Source organism: Cavia porcellus, unplaced genomic scaffold (genome assembly GCF_034190915.1).
Source record: "Cavia porcellus strain 051 isolate PalLab524CR breed Dunkin Hartley unplaced genomic scaffold, mCavPor4.1 scaffold_28, whole genome shotgun sequence".
NCBI classification, from domain to species: domain Eukaryota; kingdom Metazoa; phylum Chordata; class Mammalia; order Rodentia; family Caviidae; genus Cavia; species Cavia porcellus.
In genome coordinates, this window is record NW_026947511.1 from 43,747,892 (window position 1) to 43,765,968 (window position 18,077).

Genomic DNA, 18,077 nt, shown 5'->3' on the forward strand with positions numbered 1-18,077 from the left:
AAGGCCTTACTGCAGCCCATTACAGCCCTCACCAGAGGCAAATCCAGCAACATTAATTTAATTTTATTTACATTTCGGAGTCATTGAGAGGGAATCAATGGAACCAAAGTTGATTGAAAGTGTCCTCCAGGATGGGCCCTGAGCTTCCTCAGGCTTTGAGGCCGTGATGAAGGCTGGCAGCCGCTCTCCCGGAGGGCAGGAGGGGAGCCCCGAGCCAGTGCAGCCCCTGCGCCAGGAAGCCCGGGGCGGGGCACCACTCCACCCACTTCACTGCCCCCCACCCTCTCCTTCAGTTTCTTGGGGGCTTCGGAGGCCTTCCTCTCCCCGAAGCCATTCTTTAATGAGATCCAGATAGGACATGCATTGGTGCGTTCTGACATTCTGCCAGGTTCTGGGGAGGTAGCGATGGACAAGGCGCCCTTGGCGGTTCTGCAGGCCGAGCTCAACTTCTGCTTTCAGCCGGGAGGAGCTGGTGCCGGGTAAGTCATCTAAGCTCTGCGGGTCCCCGTTTCTTCATCTTGAAAGTGGAACTAAAACCAGGAAAAACAGCCAGATGAGTCTGGGTGGACGATCTGGGAGGCAGAGGAGAAGCTGGGGGCCCAGCCTGGGCCCGAGGGTTGCAATGAGCAAACCCAGAGCCTGGTCCGGGTGGAAAACGTCAGCCAGTGCCCAGCGAAGCCACTTGGGACTCCTGGGAATCCGCGACCCCCACCTGCAAGAGTGGAAATCAGAATGGTGCTTTTTGTCGTGGGTGGTTGGCCACGAGAAGCAATTTTAGATGTTAGAAACATTCGCTGTCTTAAGGTGCTGATTCTGCAAGGGTGTGTGCGCGCGTGTGCATGTACCAGTCAAGCGATTCCTAGTGTACTTTTTTTTATAAGATATACCTGCAAAAAAATAAAAAGTAAGGAACACAAGTAACAGAGGTAGGCTCACACAGTCTATGTCCATCTGGCCTCATTTCTTTCCCCCTTTGAAACCTCAGCCTCCTAAAAATCACAGACTTACTTTTCGATTCTATAGTTAGGCATTTCATGGTAATGGAACCACCACGCAGATGTAGACTTTTGCATCTTACACGGAGCATAATATGTTTGAAGTTCATTCACGGCATCCTAAACCAGGCATGGTGGTACATGCCTGTAATCACAGTACTCAGGAGGCTGAGGCAGGAGGATTGCCAGGAATTTGAGCCCAGCTTAAGCTACACAGTGAGTTTTTTTTTTTTTTTTTTTTTTACACAGTGAGTTTTAAGACCAACCTGAACTATATAACAAGACCTTGTCTCAACAAAGCAAAGCAAAGCAAGACAAAACAATGTTGAATTGTATTAGTACTTTTTTCCTTGTTCTTGTTGAATCATATTTCACTATATGGCTACATCATTCACTGGTTAATAACTATTTGAGTGGTTTCCTCTTTAAGACTGTTACAAATAATGCTGCTGTGAACATTTGGATTGGGTGGACATATATCTCCATTTTTCTTGTAGAATAGGTACCCAGGAGTAGAATTACTTTTTATTTTAGAAAAGTTGTATTTAACCTATGAAGAAAATGCCAAACTGTTTTCCAAAGTGGGCCGCTGAGCATTCTGTGTGAGGGCTCCTACCATCTCACAGTCTATGGGAGCCCAGTTTTCTGCATCTTTAGGGAGATTTGCTGATACACGTCTTATGATAGTCATTCTAGTAGCTATGAGTTGATATCTCTTTGTAGTTTAATCTACATTTTACTAATGACTAATGATTTTGAACATCTTTTCATGGGCGAGTAATTATTCATGTAACTTCTTTGGTGAAATGTTTATCCAAATTTTTTGGTCCGTTTTTAGAAGTTTATTATTTGTCTTTAATTTTGGGGGTGCTGGGTACTGAACTCAGGGCCTTAAACTTGCTAGGCAGGTGCTCTACGGCTGAGCTGAATTCCCAACCCCGGATTGTTTTTCTTTTTGTTATTGAATTTCATTAGTTCTTTGTTTTTGGATAGCAGCCCTTTCTCAGACATTTGATTTGCAGCTACTTCCTCCCAGTCTGTGGCTAGTCCTTATGTTTTGTTAATAATACCTTTTGATGCACGAGATTTCATACACTTCTTTTAAAAGGAAGCCAAAACAAATAGCTGATATGTTTAGGTCATTTCTGTGTGTGTGTGTGTGTGTGTGTGTGTGTGTGTGTGTGGTACTAGAGATTGAACTGAGAGTCTTGTGTATGTCAGGCAAGCAGTCTACCACTGAGCTACATCCCTGGCCTTTCTTTATTTTTTTATTTTTTTGGTACCAGGATCGAACTCACGGCCACGCGCTTGCAAGGCAGGTGCTTATGCCACTGAGCTAAATCCCCAGCCCCTTATATTTTATTTTTGAGACAGGGTCTCACTAAGTTGGCCAGTTTGGCCTTGAACTTGCCATCTTCCTGCTTTAGCCTCTCAAGTAGGTGGGATTAGAGATGTGAGCCACTGTGCCAGGCCAGACCACTGGTGTTTTGTTTTGTTTGTTTTGTTTGCAGAGTTGGGGAGAAGCACAGAGGTTCCTGTCACATGGAAGGAACAGCTGAAGCAAGCACTTCCCCTGCCTTAGTTCCCAGAGCCGTGCAAGGTGGACAGACGCTACTAGAGCAGGAAAGAGAGAGTGCAAAATTCTAAGCGAGTCATCGAGGAAGGAAGCTGCTTGAGGTAGTTGCCGTTTGGGTTATGAGATGAGCAAGGAAGTTCTCCTTCTGTTACTGAGCCATCAGCTTGTCTTTACAGGGCTGACAATGTCAGTCTGGCCAGACTTGGCTCTTTGTGTCTGTCTTCAAAACAAATCCTATCAGTCTTCTTATTTTGTAGAAAACCATTCCCCCCAAAATGATTTCGGGAGAACTCCTACCCCACAGCATAGATTTTCATAGCCTTCCTTAAATTAGATTGTCATCTCTCTGGCTGGGCTGCTGACCTGGAGCCTCACTGTGACCTAAACTTGGGTCTTTTTCCTGGGTCTCTGTTTGTACACCTCTCCCAGGAAGCTCACATGGCAGAGCTGATCGATCAGCCTGGCTGCCACCACCAGCACTGTGCCTGCCCGCCCGTCACACACCCTACCCTACGGGTAACAAGTCACTTTCTTTGGCCCACAAGTTACCCCTTCAGAGCCTGGGCATCTTCCATCTCGGCCTCTCTGATCCTGAAGAGGCACTCCAATTTCAAAGCATCTTTTCTTCTGCCTTCCAAACACACCTTTCATGGGGTGCCAGGCACATACCATTTTGCACAGAGGTTTAAACCTTATGGTGTCATTGACGAAGTCTGTACTTCTGTGGTCCCATGCACAGGGAGATAACAAGGGTTCTCAGAGGTTAAGTGGGTTTCTCAGTGTCACTTGGCTAGTAGAGGAGGCAGCTGGGGTGTCAACCCAGGTCTGCTAGATCTCAAAGGCTGTGATCTTCTCTTGATTTCTACCCCCGTGACCCAGTCTTTAGACTTAACCTCTCCTTGGCCTTTATCACTTCTCATTAGCACCTCTGGGGCACCCATCTTCCAGCCCATGACCTCAACATTCCTACCACCCAAAGCTGGAAGTCTTTGGCATTCAGACTGTGTCACCCCAATTGGAAGAGGTGTTCCCTGAGGGCAGGTCCTGGGATGCTTCCTGTCCCTGAATCCCTCCTAGCACCTAGCAAGGAGTTTTGTTTTTGTTTCATTTTGAGCTAGCGGTGAAACAATCATAGAGAAAAATGCACGAGTCATGTGTGCACAGCTCAATGAGTTCACACAGCAGAATGTAGCTGTGTATCTTGTGCCCAGATCAAGCAATAAAGCATGATGGACGCCTAGCTCCCCGGGGCCCCTTCAGTGCCCACTGCTAGTCTTTCTCTGCCCTTTATAAACCCAACAGTTCTCAATGCTGTACATTAGTTCTGCCTGTTCTTAAACTTTAATGGAAAAGGAGATTGAAGAGGATATTAGAAAATGGAAAGACAAAGGAAAAAGACCAAAAAAAAAAGGGAAGACAGCCTTTGCTTTTAGATAGCAAGAACCAATATAGTAAAAATGGCCATACTTCCAAAACTGTTACACAGATTTAATGCAATTCCAATCAAAATTCCAATAGCATACATCACAGAATTAGAGAAAACAATCCTAAAGTTTATCTGGAACCAGATGAGCCCTAGCAAAGGCAAATTTGGGCAACAAAGGCAAGACAGGGGACATCAGAATCCCTGACTTAAAATTATACTATAAAGCTATTGGGATAAAAACAGTACATGTAACTGGCAAAAAACATGGTACTGGCAAAAAAAAAAAAAAAAAAAAAAAAAAAAAAAGACCTGAAGATCAGAGAAATGGATTAGACAATGCAGAAACAACTCCAGACACACGAAGGCGCCTTATTTTTGACAAAGGTGTCAAACAAATTCACTGGAAGAAAGATACCCTCTTCAATAAATGGTACTGGATAAGCTAATAAATTTAGCTTAGCAGGGGCTGGGGATTTAGCTCAGCGGCATAAGCACCTGCCTTGCAAGCAGGCGGTCATGAGTTCGATCCCCAGTACCGATAAAAAAGAAAAAAGACAAAAATAAAATAAAATAAAATTTAGCTTAGCACAAGCACCTGCCTTGCAAGTGCATGGTCATGAGTTCGATCCCCAGGACCAAAAAAACCCAAATAAAAATTTTAAAAAATGGTGCTGAAAAAACTGACTCTACAACATGCTGAAGATTAAAATTGGACCCATATCTTTCACAAGGCACTAAATTTTGGAATGGATCAAAAATCTAAATATTGAAATAAAAACATCAAATATGCTGGAAGATGAAACAGGTAAAACTCTTGCAGACATTGGTGTAGGCAAAGACTTTATGAATAAAACCCTGATTGCATAGGAACTATCACAAAGAATCAACAACTGGGATTTCAACTTATTAAAACGCTTTTGCACAGCAAGAGAAACCACCAACAGAGTGAAGAGACAGCCCACAGAGTGGGAAAAAATGTTTGCAAGCTGTTCCTCAGACAAAAAATTACTATCGAGAACATGAAAAGAACTAAAAAAAAAAAAAAAAAAGTTAGACCTTCCAAATTAAAAGACTCAACCCCAAAATGGGAGTCTGAGATGAATACATTACTTCTCAGATGATGAAATACAAACAGCAAATAAATACATAAAAAAATGTTCAACCTCACTGGTCATTTGAGATATTCAAATTAAAACTGAGATTCCACCTCCCTTTGGGAAGAATAGCTATTATCAAAAAAATCAACAATAAATTAAAAAAATCAGGCAACAACAAATGCTGGAGGGGCTGTGAGGAGAAAGGAACCCTTCTTCAGTGTTGGTGGGAGTGCAGACTGGTGCAACTACTGTGGAAATCAGCGTGGAGAGTTCTCAAAAAACTAGGCCTGGAGGGCCCATTTGACTCAGCTCTTCCCATTCTGGGTATCTTACTGGGAGAATTAAAAACATCACACCACAGCGATATATGTGTACCCATGTTTATAGCAGTGCAATTTGCAATAGCTAGATCTTGGAAACCATCAACTGAAGAATGGGTAAAAAAAGACGGGGTATTTTTTTTAAAAAGATGTGGTATTTGGGGCTGGGGATTTAGCTCAGCGGCATAAGCACCTGCCTTGCAAGCAGGCAGTTGTGAGTTTGATCCCTGGTACCGATAAAAACGAAAAAAAGACAAAAAAAAATAATAAACCAAAAAGATGTGGTATTTTTATACAGTGTACTACTATTCAGCCATAAAAAAGGATAACTTGAGACTTTTATAGGTAAATGAATGCAACTAGAGACTGCACTCGTAAATGAAATAAGCCAGATACATTTGTGTAAACACCATATTGTCTCCCTAGGGTGAGAAGCTATTTCATATATATATAAAATAGTTAACATAGTGATACTACTAATTTCTCCTAGCTCACTGAAATGCAAGATTTGTACTAATACTGTTTGGACAACTAACTGCAGTTCTCTTGTACTCTGAGTAATTAATTTAAAGATAACAATATGCAATATATTAACCATTGTTACCCTCTAATTATTGTGTTCTGAAATTCTGGGTTTTTTTTTCTCTTAAAAATCTACATAAACAAAATCATGTAGTGGGTATTCTTTTGTGTCTGCCTTCTTACTCAGCATTAGCTTTATGTGAAGCATTCCTATTGTCATGTGTAATTTCCTCATTCTTTCTCATTCCTAGATGATTTAGGGAGGGATGAAAATTAAATATCGTGCACTGTGGTGTAAGAAACATGGTCTCTAACCCTGACTCTACCACTTACAAAGCTCCTAGGCAGCTCATTTAAGCTTGAGAACTTTGGTATCCTCATGCAATGAAGAAGATAAAATTTCTCTAGCACAGTAGTTTTAAGGTTTATATTAACTATAACCTATAATTAGATTAACCAATATGTATAAAGCACTTACTGTGGTTAGGGAAAGCATTCAGACAACAGTAGCATTATTATTTATTAATGCATTATTTGCTAACTAATCTCCGTGTTGGAAATGGGGAATGCTCAGCGTTTATGTGCACAGCAGTGTGAGCACACACACCACATGCCTAGGTTTACACCTGTGTATACAACTGTGCCTCTGTGTACACACACACCCACTGGTATGCATACGCGAACAGTGTGCAGATTTTTCCTCCCAGCCATGCTTTGAAGATTCGTGGCAGATGGGACCGTGTATGCTACATGACTGAGCACCCCCACATCGGAAAGCCATAATCATCGAATCCATCATGTGGTGCGGCCCTGGCGAGGGCGCAGCCCCTCATCCTGCTCGATGGGCCGTGGAGGAATGCCTCCTCCTCCGGAGCCCAAAGCAGACGCAGCAGCCAGTTGCCAGGCAGTGGAGCCAGGGGGACAGATGGCAGCTGCATCGCCTCCGCCTGCCCAGCTCCCCGGCTGCCGGGAAGAAGCTGCGGGCTGCGAGGATCCTGTGGAAACCAGGTTTCCTACACCTGGACCTCTGTCCTTTTTCACGCTCCTTGGAGCAACACAGATGAGGCCTCTGTCTCGCACTGCTCACCTTTTTCTAGCTGTGTAACATAGGGCAGGAAAAATAACCATGGTGCCTTTAATAGGACCTAATTCTCTAATCTCCATTGTAACTGGAACTCTGCTTCATAATTCCTGTCCAGAAGATAACTAGCCTCGCTCAGTGAATCACAGCCTTAGGAAGAATCCTTTGGGTAATCAGAGCAAATATTTACACAAAGTACACACACACACACACACACACACACACACACACACACACACACGCACACGCACACACACGCACGCACGCACGCGCGCATGCACGCGTGTGAGCTGTCCCCAGCTTTAGCAGATGTTGTCGAGGCCCCATTTTTATTGCCTCCCTTTGTGGCTCTGGGGCTATTCCATCCCATTCCACGGGCCTTCTTTGCCCAAGGGTGTTTCCAGGGAAGTTGTGTGGCCTGCACAGACAGGCTGCGGTGCTGTGACCTCCATCAGCCCTTGACTGAAGCAGGTGTAGCAGAAGACACCTTCCCCCCACTCCTCAGGCAGGGTGACTTTAAGGTCTGGCTTGGCCAGGTCCCCACAGCACAGAGCTCTCACCACTCCAGCAACAGCTGGCTCAGTGATCCGCTCTTATCCCTAGCTATGCTCTCTGTCCCTCCCCATCTTTGTCTCAGGCTTAGCTTCTGGGGACACCCATGTGAAGACACCAGCCTTAGCTTTTTGATCTCAGCCTTGGCATCGGAGCCTCTTCCCGGACCATAGCCATTTGTGCTGCTCGGCAACTTCACAGCCCAGCACCCGCCGGGTGCATGGGGTGATATTCAGCCCTAGAGGTGATCTCCAGACTGCTCAGGTGGAGGGGCTTGGTGGGAAATGTCAGGCCAGTTTCTGGGGCCTCACAGAGCTACGTTATAAGCAGTGGCTCTTAGCTGCTTCTTGAAAGCCTCTGGATGTGAAATCAGGAAGGATGGGGCCCGTGGCCTGGGTGGTTCACTCCAGGAGCACCGGGCTGGCACCAGGCCCCAGCGGCTGGGCTGACCACAGAGGCCCTGGCTGTGGACCGCAGACTGCCTGACATGAGGCGGGACAGGCAGGATGGGCCAGGGAACAGGATTCCTTTATGTCTTCCCCCTCCTACCTTGTGATTTCCTTTTAATTCTCTCCTTTTCTTTCTTTTTAATGCACAAACAACTAGAGGCCTTTAGAAAAAGTGTCGGTGTCAGCAATTCAAACATTAGACAAAGTTAATTCACATTTTCAGACTCTTGAAAATGAAAAGCCTAGAAACAAGTAAGAGGCAAATGATAAGAGGGATAATTCACAATGCATTTGACAAAGTGTCTGTATTCTTAATGTGAACATTAATACCTTTAAATAATAATAAAAAACACACGTGGAAAAGCAGGACATAAGGGGCTGGGGATTTAGCTCAGCGGCATAAGTACCTGCCTTGCAAGCAGACAGTCCTGAGTTCAATCCCTGGTACTGATAAAAAGGAAAAAGACAAAAAAAAAAAAAAAAAAAAAGAAAAGAAAAGAAAGAAAAACAGGACATAAATAGGGCAATACAAAAAAAAAGATTTAAATACTTTATATATATTTATGCACACATATTTTTAGAAATACATATACATCTTATATGTAAAATACATCTTATATATAATTATAAATACAAGTAAACATATATGTGTGCCTGGAGCTCAATAATTCTAAAAATGCAAATTGAAATAACCATTAGGAGGGTTTTTTTATCTTTACATTGGCAATAATTGCAAAGAGTAATGCTATCCCAAGGCTACTGAGGTATGGGGAAATCTACGTTTTTTGTTCATTGCTGTAGGGAGTGCAAGTAGGTATAACCTTTCTGGAACAAAGTTTGACCACGTGTAATGACTATTAAAAGAGTATCATGATTTTTTTTTTCCAAAAATTTTATCCAAAAAAACTGGGCATGCTGGTGCACATCTGTAATGCCAGAATTTGTGAGGCTGAGGCAAGAGGATTGCTGTGAGTTGGAGATCAGCCTGCGCTACATAGTGAGTTTGAGTACAACCTAAATTCCATAGTGAGACTGTCTCAAAACATAAGCAAAAATTTATCCAAAAGCCAAGTGGGGGTGGTGCAAGCCTGTAGCTCTCATTTCTTGACAGGCTGAAGCAGAAAGATGGCTTAAACCTAGAAGCGTGGGGCCAGTCTGGTCATTATGATGAGACCCCATTTAAAAACATATCCAAGCTGGGGATTTAGCTCAGTGGCCTAAGTGCCTGCCTGGCAAGCTCGATGAGTTCAATCCCCAGAACCACAAAAAACAAACAAAAAACCATATCCAAGATACTAATAGGACACACAGGCAAAGATGAAAGATGTTCACTGTAATTATTTACAAACATGAAAAGTGGGGTTTGTTCTTCTAAATATTTGAAAAAATTGCTTGCCTTATTACTACAGTATAAGCACTAAAGCAGGGAATTTATGCCTCATTTGAACTGTACCTTAATACCTCTGATAGTTCCTAATACAATAGGTGCTCAAATGTCTGTTGAATGAATAAACGTATATAAATGAATAAATGAGGGAAAACTGAATCAAGAGAGAATTCTTCAAAGGGTATACCCATACACTAGAGTGGCCAATAATTATCAAGAAGAAACAAATAATAATACACATTTATCGAGTTTATACTCAATAAATTGTGTACTAAGATAAGGTTTCCTCTTGAATTATATACTTTAATTTTCACAACAAACCCACAATATAAAATAGATATTAGGGATAGTCAGGACTTTTCTCATGGAAATGTGCTGAAATCTAACGTAAGAGTATGTGTATAGGGAGAGGTATTTATTGGTCCAGATAACTGAAAAGTCCAAAGGGCAGTTCTGGCATCAGGCTTAGCTGGATTTAAGGTCTGAAATGACATCTTGTTAATTCAATCTCTTTCTCTTCCTTCCTTTTTGTTGGATTGATCGCCAGGCAGCCTTACTCCAGACAGAAGGTCCCACAGCAGCTCTGGGCTTATGTGATCTTGAGGACACTTGATCCCAGGAGATGAAGATAGCAAGTTGGCTCAGAGAATGAGCCATGTCTCCCTGAGGCAACTCCAAATCCTGTGACCAGACGGAAAGGGCTCTGTGCCTATGCTTAGTCACTCAACTGCATTTTTTTTTTTTTTTTTTTTTTTTTTTTGCTACTAGGGATTGAACTTGTGACCTCGTGCTGTGCCACTGAGCTGTATCCTCAGCCTGAGGGCACCATCTTTGAAGCACATTGTAAGCCCTTATCAAACCAAATCTGCATGTGGCTTGGTCTTGGATTTCTCACAACTGTGAGGAATAAATTTCTGATGTTCATAAGCTACCCAATTACAGTATTTTTTGTACAGCAGGCTGAGAATGTAAGAAAACAAACCTGTAGGCTAAGTAAAGTCCACGTCAGCTGCATGGACTCAGAGGTGAAGTCCTTTCGCAAAAAAGAGACTTCCACTGGTCTCCTTTCCCCAAGATGGGCAGGCATCTTCCAGTTGAAAGCCTGAGTAACAAAAGGTTGAACAAGAAGGTTAGGTGTGCAAATTAGTGACTTAGTGAGATCATCTAAATAACAACAAACAAACAAACAAACTGCCAAAAAAACCCCCCTAAAAATAAAAACAAAAACCCAGCTGGGAATGTAGCTCAGTGCAAAGGCCCTGGGTTCAGTAGTCCTCTCTTCCCCCTGAAGAAGAAAAGGTTGAGCAAGATGGGAGTCACTCGGCCTGATGCTATCTGAACTGAGACACTAGCTGCCTCTGGACTTAGACTAGAATTTACAGCTTGGCTTCTCCTGGTTCTCAGGCCTTTAGATTGTAGATTTTGGGACTTCTCATTCTCCATAACTATAAAACCAATTCAATTTATTTGTAATAAATCTCTCTCTAAAATCTCTCTGGTTTTCGTATAATACACATGTATGAATTGGTTCCCATTGGTTCTATTTCTCTGAAGGACCTTAAGTAATACAATCGGCTATAAGACTATATTGCAAAGCTATGTGCAGAGATATGAAAGATGCCTATGGCATATTTCAGAGTTCATTAAAAAACAGCTAGACTATACTGCCTTGCACCGACTTGTTTATATGGCAACATACTAATGAAATATCCTCAGGGCTTACAACAAGCTGCTACCAAAGGATATCACTGGGGTGGTCGTAATAGGCAAGACTTCTCACTATTTAAATCCCTTCTCCCAACATAGGTCAAGTGTTTCCTCGAAAAACATTTATGCATTGAAAAATAATTTAAAAGTCAATAAAATCAAATGTCATAGCAAGATGGGTGTGAGCAGCCAGGAAATCAGCAATTTCCTGAACACAAGCGACCACTGTGCTTTTCATTTTATTTAACTTAGTTTCCTGAGATGGGCTGGGGATGGGACACTTGGTTGCCCTTGTTTTCCCTTGGCTCTGAGAGTTTATCCAAGCCAACCGGATTGAAAGTGACTACAACAACCAACTGCACATCAAGAACTCGAGGGCCGGAAGGAACCCTAGAGAAGTCTGGTTCAGTCACTTTCAACATCTCTCCCTGCTGGAACCAACCTGAGGCAGAGAGGAGAGCCGCCGTAGTGGGAAATCTTGCTCTCTGAAAACAGAGCCATTGCCTAGTGGAACTCTTTTTATTTTTTGCAAAAGGACCTCACCTCCGCTCTAGGCCATGTCCACCACCTCTGAGTCCATGCAGCTGATGTGGACTGTGTCTTGGCCTTGTGAAGGGGCAGAACTGCTCCTAAATGAGCCAACAGGTGAGAAATACCCGATATTCTTTTTCCTCAAAAAAGGGCTTTTTTCCTTTTTCTGGTTATTGAAACTGGCTCCCATTCTCCCCAGAGTCTAGGATGTTACAAGGGTCTATATTCCCACGAGAGGATCAAGGTCAAGGGTCACAAGGAAAAGGAGCTGGGAAAACCGCTTTGGTGGTCAGGCCAACGCCTTCGATAAACTCTTAGAATGATGGGTGGCATTAGATCTGGAATCCGGGATTAAATTTTACAGATACTATGAAGATTAGGATGAAGATGGAGGCCAGTGTTTGGATTGGCCATCAAGGCTAATTCCAGGTTAGAAGGAATTATAATGATCAGAGTCTTTGAGCCAGACTCAGGGCTCAAAGAGTTGGGGTAAGGATTAGAACCAGAGTGGAGGGCCCTCTGCTCTTTGTCAGTTCCTTTAAGCCCTATCTTTTCTGTCCTGTCTCCCAGGACTGCATAAGGAGTCCCTGGGGCTTTTACCAGGAGGGTAGCCCTTCGGAGCCCTGCCCTGAAGTGGTGCTGGGTTCTTTCCCATACAACTGTAGATGCTACTGCAAGAGCCCTGGCTGCCACAGCTTCCGTATTACTCTTTACCCGCACCTGCTAAGCAGAGACGGCTCCTTTTGGGCCAATGGTGGTTGCAACTACTCCCAAGAGACACGACAGGTTCATCTGGAGCATAATCCACACTGGAAAATAGTTGAGATGACTATGACAACGGCACTTCTGCCAATGACCCCCACACTTTGGTCCCCTAATTTGATGATGCCCTGAAACGTTATGTCCTCTTGGAGCTCTCAGCCAACTAGGTGGGCATTTTACAGGAATTAGATCAAATCTCTTCAGCTAGAGACTTTGGGACTAAGAGTGAAGAGTTTGCTGGCCAGGAATGTCGTAAGACAAAGCAGATAAACGCGGGGTCTTATTTCCCACTAAACTATGATCAGAAAGCTAGCAGTGAGGTTCAGGGTCTTCTAGGGAAGGTGAGTTGGTGACTGGTACATGTCTCCAGGAAAGTCAAGCTATCTCTGAGTCTCACACTGACTAACAAATTACTGTGCCTTTTTATTCTTTCAACAGATATTCATAGAATGTCTTCCAAACAGGTCCTGGGCATTGTGGATATCACGAGGAACAAAACAGATATGACCTTTGAAGAGGAGACTCATGAATACATATTTAATTATAACTGGTAGTTGTTGCGTAGGAAAAGTACCATGTGAGACAATGAGGGGAAAACACGTTTGCGGATCAGTGAGGGCTTAAGGGGCACCACTTAAATCAAGGCCCAAAAGAGTTTAAATAGGAATTAGTCCATTAGACAGTTCTTACACAAGTTCACTTTTCCTTGTGGTTTTGAATTTCGGTTGCAGTTTATTCTTTTTTTTTTTTTTTATCGGTACTGGGGATCGAACTCACGACTGCCTGCTTGCAAGGCAGGTGCTTATGCATCTGAGCTAAATCCCCAGCCCCAGCGGTTTATTACTTTTTGTCTGTGGCAGCTACCTTTTGGATGTTTGTTAAGAATATGGCTGATGTTTTGGGGATTTGCAGTTTTTAAGGATGGAGCCCTGGCAGCCGGGTTTGTATCACAAGAGCCTCGACTGCCATCTGCTCCCCTGGCCAAAGATGATTCTGCACCAAGAGCAGACAAAACCTGACATAAATTGGACCCTTCAGTTTCTCTCTCCTGGGGATTGCGGTTCATGGGTGCTAATTAGGCTCACTGGTTTTGGAAACAGGGATAAGCAAGCTCAAACGATGTGCCAGAGACGCACTCAAAGTCAGAAGACTGAACCGGTTTTGGAGAGAGGAGAAGGGAAGGAAGAACACAGGACTAGAGAGAGAAAAAGAGCTAGGAGAGCAGTTCCTGGCTGCCTGTGGTATATCAGGTCCTCATCGCAGTCCTCTGTGAGATCTCACTGCTCTGAGCCTTCAGGTTCCGGAAGGTTTTATACACACATAGGCATGTGCATTTCTTTCTTTCTTTTTTGCACGAGAAAGTTTAAGTGCGATTTTGTTTCTGGCAGACAAAAGACCTTTGGCTGACACTGGCTGTTTTTTGGTGGTGAAGGGATCTAACAAAAGGCTTTGCAATGAGCTACATCCCAACCCTTTTTTAATTTTTAATTTTGAGACAGAGTTTTGCTAAGTTGTCCACGCTGGGTTGAACATGTGATATTCCTGCCTCAGCCTCTCAGAGGAATTGGGGTCACAGGCGACTGGCACCATACTTCCTCCTCCTCCTCTTACTCAGGATCACCCTGGCCCTTTAGGAGATATTATCTCTTCAGTGCCTTCCAAACTCTGCCACAGCAGAGTCTGTGCCTCCCTCCTCTGTCCACATACTATCCCATAGTAACCACCAGGAAATTTACATGTTTGTTTCTTGTCTGAGCTCTAAAAGGAACTGTGCTCAGAGCAAATTCAGTCCATGGTTGCTGAGTTCATGGTTGCTGTATGGAAAAACTAAACTGACACAATCTATTATCAAGGCACACCTGTAATCCCAGTACTCTGGGAGGCTGAAGCAGGAGGATTACAAGCTTGAGTATAGTTTGGACAATTTAGTGCAGCTCAATGCAAAGACCCAGGGTTCATTCCCTAGCTAGGGCTAGGGAGGGAGACACACACAGAGACACAGACACACACATACATGGAGGAAGGGAGAGCCCTGGGAGGAGGAAGGGCACTTGGGGCAAAGGGGAATAGGAGGAACAAAGACATGGAAATGTAAAAAAAAAAGCAAACTGTTTTTGAGCAGCAGTAACTAGTGGCTAATTTGCAGTATGCATGGAGGAGAGCAGTAAATAAAGCCCGAGAGGAAGACTGAAGCCAGATTACTTAACTTCTTTATGTAGAGTTCGGACTTCCTAGTGAATGAATGCTATTTTATTAATCCTTTTAGTCTTCAGAGATATAAGAAATGCCTTGTACATCATAAATGCTTGTGGAATTAAATAACTGACAAACTGGCAACCAGTTGTAAGATAATCACTTTTATATTAAATTTTCCTTTGGGTTTCAGAGATTTCTTTTTCCATACATAAAAGAAAATCATTTATTTAGATGCCAGTAAAGACAGTTCCAGTTAATCTCACTTTGTTAAATTCAGAGGCTGTACAGTTCTTATGTAGGTGGCAAATGTTTAAAAAAATCAGTTTAAGATTTAAGGGCAATATGAAGTCAATGTGAGTGAAGTATTCTGTATGGCTTCATTCATCTTACAAACTTTTGTTAGAAATATATATATATATATATTTTTTGTCTTTTTCCTTTTTATCGGTACCAGGGATCGAACTCACGACTGCCTGCTTGCAAGGCAGGTGCTTACGCCGCTGAGCTAAACCCCCAGCCCCCTAGAAATATTTATTAAAGACTTGTCAATGTTCACAAAACTGAAACTAAGTATAATGCAGAAAAACCAGCACTTACGTTTCGGGAGTGCTCCAGTGAAGTAGCTTGGTTTTTACAAATATTTTCTTCTCTACCAACAGCATCTTTAGAAAGATACGGAGCTGAATATGGTTCTTGCTCTAGAAGTTTAGAGGCCAAGGACACTATGTTAAGAAATCCAGAGAATGTGAAACTGAAATGTGCTGTATATAAACAAAGTCAACATTTGGTAATAAAATTAATATAGGGAATATCCGGAGGCATCGGATGGGTAGCCAGGAACCTTCCCGGAAGCAGCAAGGATTTGAAATTATCCCTCGGGGGCAGGTTATCTCTCCCGTGACATTTGGTGCAAATTTGCTGTGTTGAAATTAGTTATCAACCGGCTATCCTGCTCACAATTGGCAGGGGAACAGAGTTCAAGATCAAGCACAAAGAACGTTAAACCAGAACACTTTGTAATGGTTCAGATTTCTTTGGTCATTTATCAGTTTCCATCATTGATTCAGTCAAATGTCCCCTCAGAAAACCAAATATCTCCACTCTACAAGAAATGTTGTCCAAGTCAAGGCACACGGAGTGGACTTGTAGCTCTGAGTCTGAGACACTGGCGAGGACGGAACTTAACCTCCCAAATCATTAGCTGGGTGGAAGTGGGGGTGGGAGAATTACGTCTTTTTCAGAAATTCATTACAGCTAAAAGGAGACCGGTTTTCCGGGTGGAACAGGAAGAGTGGGTTGGGTGTGGGGCTTTGGGAAGCGAGAGAGATTACCAGGGGTGTTGGTAATTTGGGGAGAAACGCACCCCAGCATCGTCCAAGGGTAAGGAGACCGCCTTTGGGGCGCAGCCAACAGGGGAAGACCCCGACAGCCCCGGGAAGCCCGACACCCACTTCCGGGTTTGGCAAGGCTCTCTCGCGGCCCCTCCCAGCACCCGGCTGTGGGGTCTCCGGGCGCATGCGCCGCCGCTCTGGGACTGGCCCAACTTACCCTAAACAACTAATCTGCTCCTCCCCCTCCTGTTTGGAGCATACCATTCGCTTTGCTGGGGGGGAAGCGCCCAGAGTACTCAGAAACATGCTCTCCTTCCTCTGACAGGGGGAAGTAAGTTTGCCTCAGATTTTGAAAGTTCCTAGAACACGAAGGCCTCAGAAGCCCGTTGCTCGACGCTCTCGGCGTTGCCCACAGCCCCGGACTCTGAGCCGCGGAACAAAGTGGCACGCCCGGATCCCAGCTGATCAGCTGCTGGGCTTTGGCGGCGGCTTCCCCGGGCGAGACCATCGCGGCTCCTCGGGAGGGGAGCACGCGGAGGGGAGGGGGCGGAGCGGCCATTGTCCGGTCAGCGCAGCCTCCGGGGGAGGGGAGCGTGTTGCGGAGGGAGCGAGGCCTCGGGCGTCACAGCGGCCGCGGCGACTCCGGGGCTGGCGGGGGCCTCAGGTCTGTCCCCGAGCCGCTGCACGGGACCTCGCTCTGGCCGGGGAGCGGCGGCGGGAGCTGCCAAAGCCTCCGGGTCGCCCTCCTCCGCCGCGGCCCTCGTCCGCCCGCACGCCCCTCCTCCCGAGCTCCCCGCCCTCCCTCTCCGCGCCCCGGCCCCCCCACCCCCGTCTCCGCAGGCCGAGTGGTGCGGCCCGCCTCCAGCTGACCGGCCTGGAATCCCGGCTCGGAGCCCCGGACTCGCGCCCGCCCGCGCGCCCGCTCCCTCCCCCTCCCCCCGGCCCGAGCCCCCTGCCGCCGCCGTCGCCTCCTCGGAGCGGGGCCCAGGCCCAGCCGCCGCCACCGCTGCCGCCGTCGAGCTCCGCCGCCGCCGCCGAGCACCATGGGAGACGCCGGGAGCGAGCGCAGCAAAGCGCCCAGCCTGCCGCCTCGCTGTCCCTGCGGCTTCTGGGGGTAAGTGTCCGGCCGGGTGGGGGCGGCGGGCGCGGGCACCCGGCTGCCCGCCAGGCCTCGGACCCCGGAGGCCGCGACCTGGAGCCGGGCCGGGGCAGGGCCTAGAAGGAGGGGGCTGGGGCCGGGCTGAGAAGGGCAGCGGGGCGGGGGCCGAGAGTGGGCTGAGTCGGCCCTGCCTGGGGTGCTGCCACCCTCTGCGACTAGCTGACCCGAGGTGTGGGGCGACGGCCACGGGTGGGGGGCAGGGCAGCGTAGGGGGGATATGAAGGGGCGGCGTTGGCACCTCCTGGTTGGAGCAGGGCTCCCCCTTTCTTTTGGCCTGTGATATGAGTTGGTGTCCAGGCACCAGGAGGGTATTTCCTCTGACTTTTTCACCTCCCCTCCTCCCTGTTCCCCAGAGACTTGCATCATCACTTCCTAAATTATATCCCAGTGCCCCATTTGCTTTTGGGAAGCTGTTCACACGTCACTCGTTTATAAAAACCCGAGTTCAGAACGCAGGCTACCTTAAAAGTTAGAAGACTATTTTGAGGTCTCACCTTTATTTACAACACATTTTTAGGAGGTCTGTGAAATTCTCTTGTGAAAAACAAAAGAAACCCAAAACAACCAAACCTTAAGTCAGCTTGACTTGGGGAGCATGATAGCCAGTTTCCTCAGCTGGCTTTCGAATTCCTCTTTCTCCACTGGAAAAAACGATAAAAATGTTCACAGTGAGTAGTGTGTGTCGTTACTTGGCTATCCCGTGTTAGGGTCAAAAATGAGCGAAACCTCCACTCCCTTTAAAATCTAAACTGGCCTTGGAACACCATGGGTTTAGTGAATTGCTGCCTAACAGGTGCTCATGCAGACCTCATGGCTGTAGCTCTCTATTGAGCAAACTGGAGCCCTTGACAAAGACCAACTTTTGTGATTGAGCCCTTTTTTAAAAACACTGAATGTATATGAAGATACTACAAGTAGGAAGGAAAGGGTTATTTTGGATGAGAACATCTTGGAAAAAAACAGGTATTTTCTGTTTGCCATCTTCC

The 18,077-nt window shown here is 45.5% G+C and overlaps 2 protein-coding genes across 15 annotated transcripts in view; one reads left to right on the forward strand and one right to left on the reverse strand.

Moving 5' to 3' along the window:
- Positions 1-42: 42 nt before the first annotated feature.
- LOC101787316 (uncharacterized) lies at positions 43-16,884 on the reverse strand. Of its 13 annotated transcripts, none has more exons than XR_010044239.1 (5): positions 16,150-16,884; positions 15,199-15,299; positions 12,364-12,452; positions 10,388-10,507; positions 43-530 (listed from the first exon to the last, which is right to left on the reverse strand). XR_010044239.1 is itself a non-coding variant. In XM_063239400.1 (5 exons), the coding sequence occupies exons 1-5, from the start codon at positions 16,489-16,491 to the stop codon at positions 514-516; spliced, it is 600 nt and encodes a 199-aa protein (XP_063095470.1). In that variant the 5' UTR covers positions 16,492-16,884; the 3' UTR covers positions 43-513. The 13 variants fall into 13 exon arrangements, 4 of the variants coding, with proteins under 4 accessions (XP_063095470.1, XP_013012497.1, XP_063095471.1 ...); XM_063239400.1 differs by lacking the exon at positions 12,364-12,452 and adding an exon at positions 8,426-8,465 and having other exon boundaries at positions 15,199-15,323; positions 16,194-16,884; XR_001202168.2 differs by lacking the exon at positions 12,364-12,452 and having other exon boundaries at positions 15,199-15,323; positions 16,150-16,810.
- Positions 16,832-18,077, forward strand: part of Zfand3 (zinc finger AN1-type containing 3) — a 275,896-nt gene continuing 274,650 nt past the window's right edge. Inside the window, exon 1 of one of the 2 annotated variants that reach the window (XM_063239404.1) lies at positions 16,832-17,046. In XM_063239404.1, the coding sequence (XP_063095474.1) occupies positions 16,976-17,046 (71 nt within the window). In that variant the 5' untranslated portion in view covers positions 16,832-16,975. The remainder of the gene's footprint in view (positions 17,047-18,077) is intronic. The other variant, XM_063239403.1, reaches the window with a different exon arrangement.

Excerpts from the sequence above, each read along its gene's own strand:
- LOC101787316 (XM_013157040.2), bottom strand. The coding sequence starts at position 16,491 with ATGGCCGCTCCGCCCCCTCCCCTCCGCGTGCTCCCCTCCCGAGGAGCC. Across the intron at positions 15,324-16,193 it reads CCCCCCCAGCAAAGCGAATG|TGTCCTTGGCCTCTAAACTT; the intron begins GTATGCTCCAAA and ends TTCTTAACATAG. Across the intron at positions 10,087-10,387 it reads GGACTTTACTTAGCCTACAG|GATTTGGAGTTGCCTCAGGG; the intron begins GTTTGTTTTCTT and ends GTCTGGTCACAG.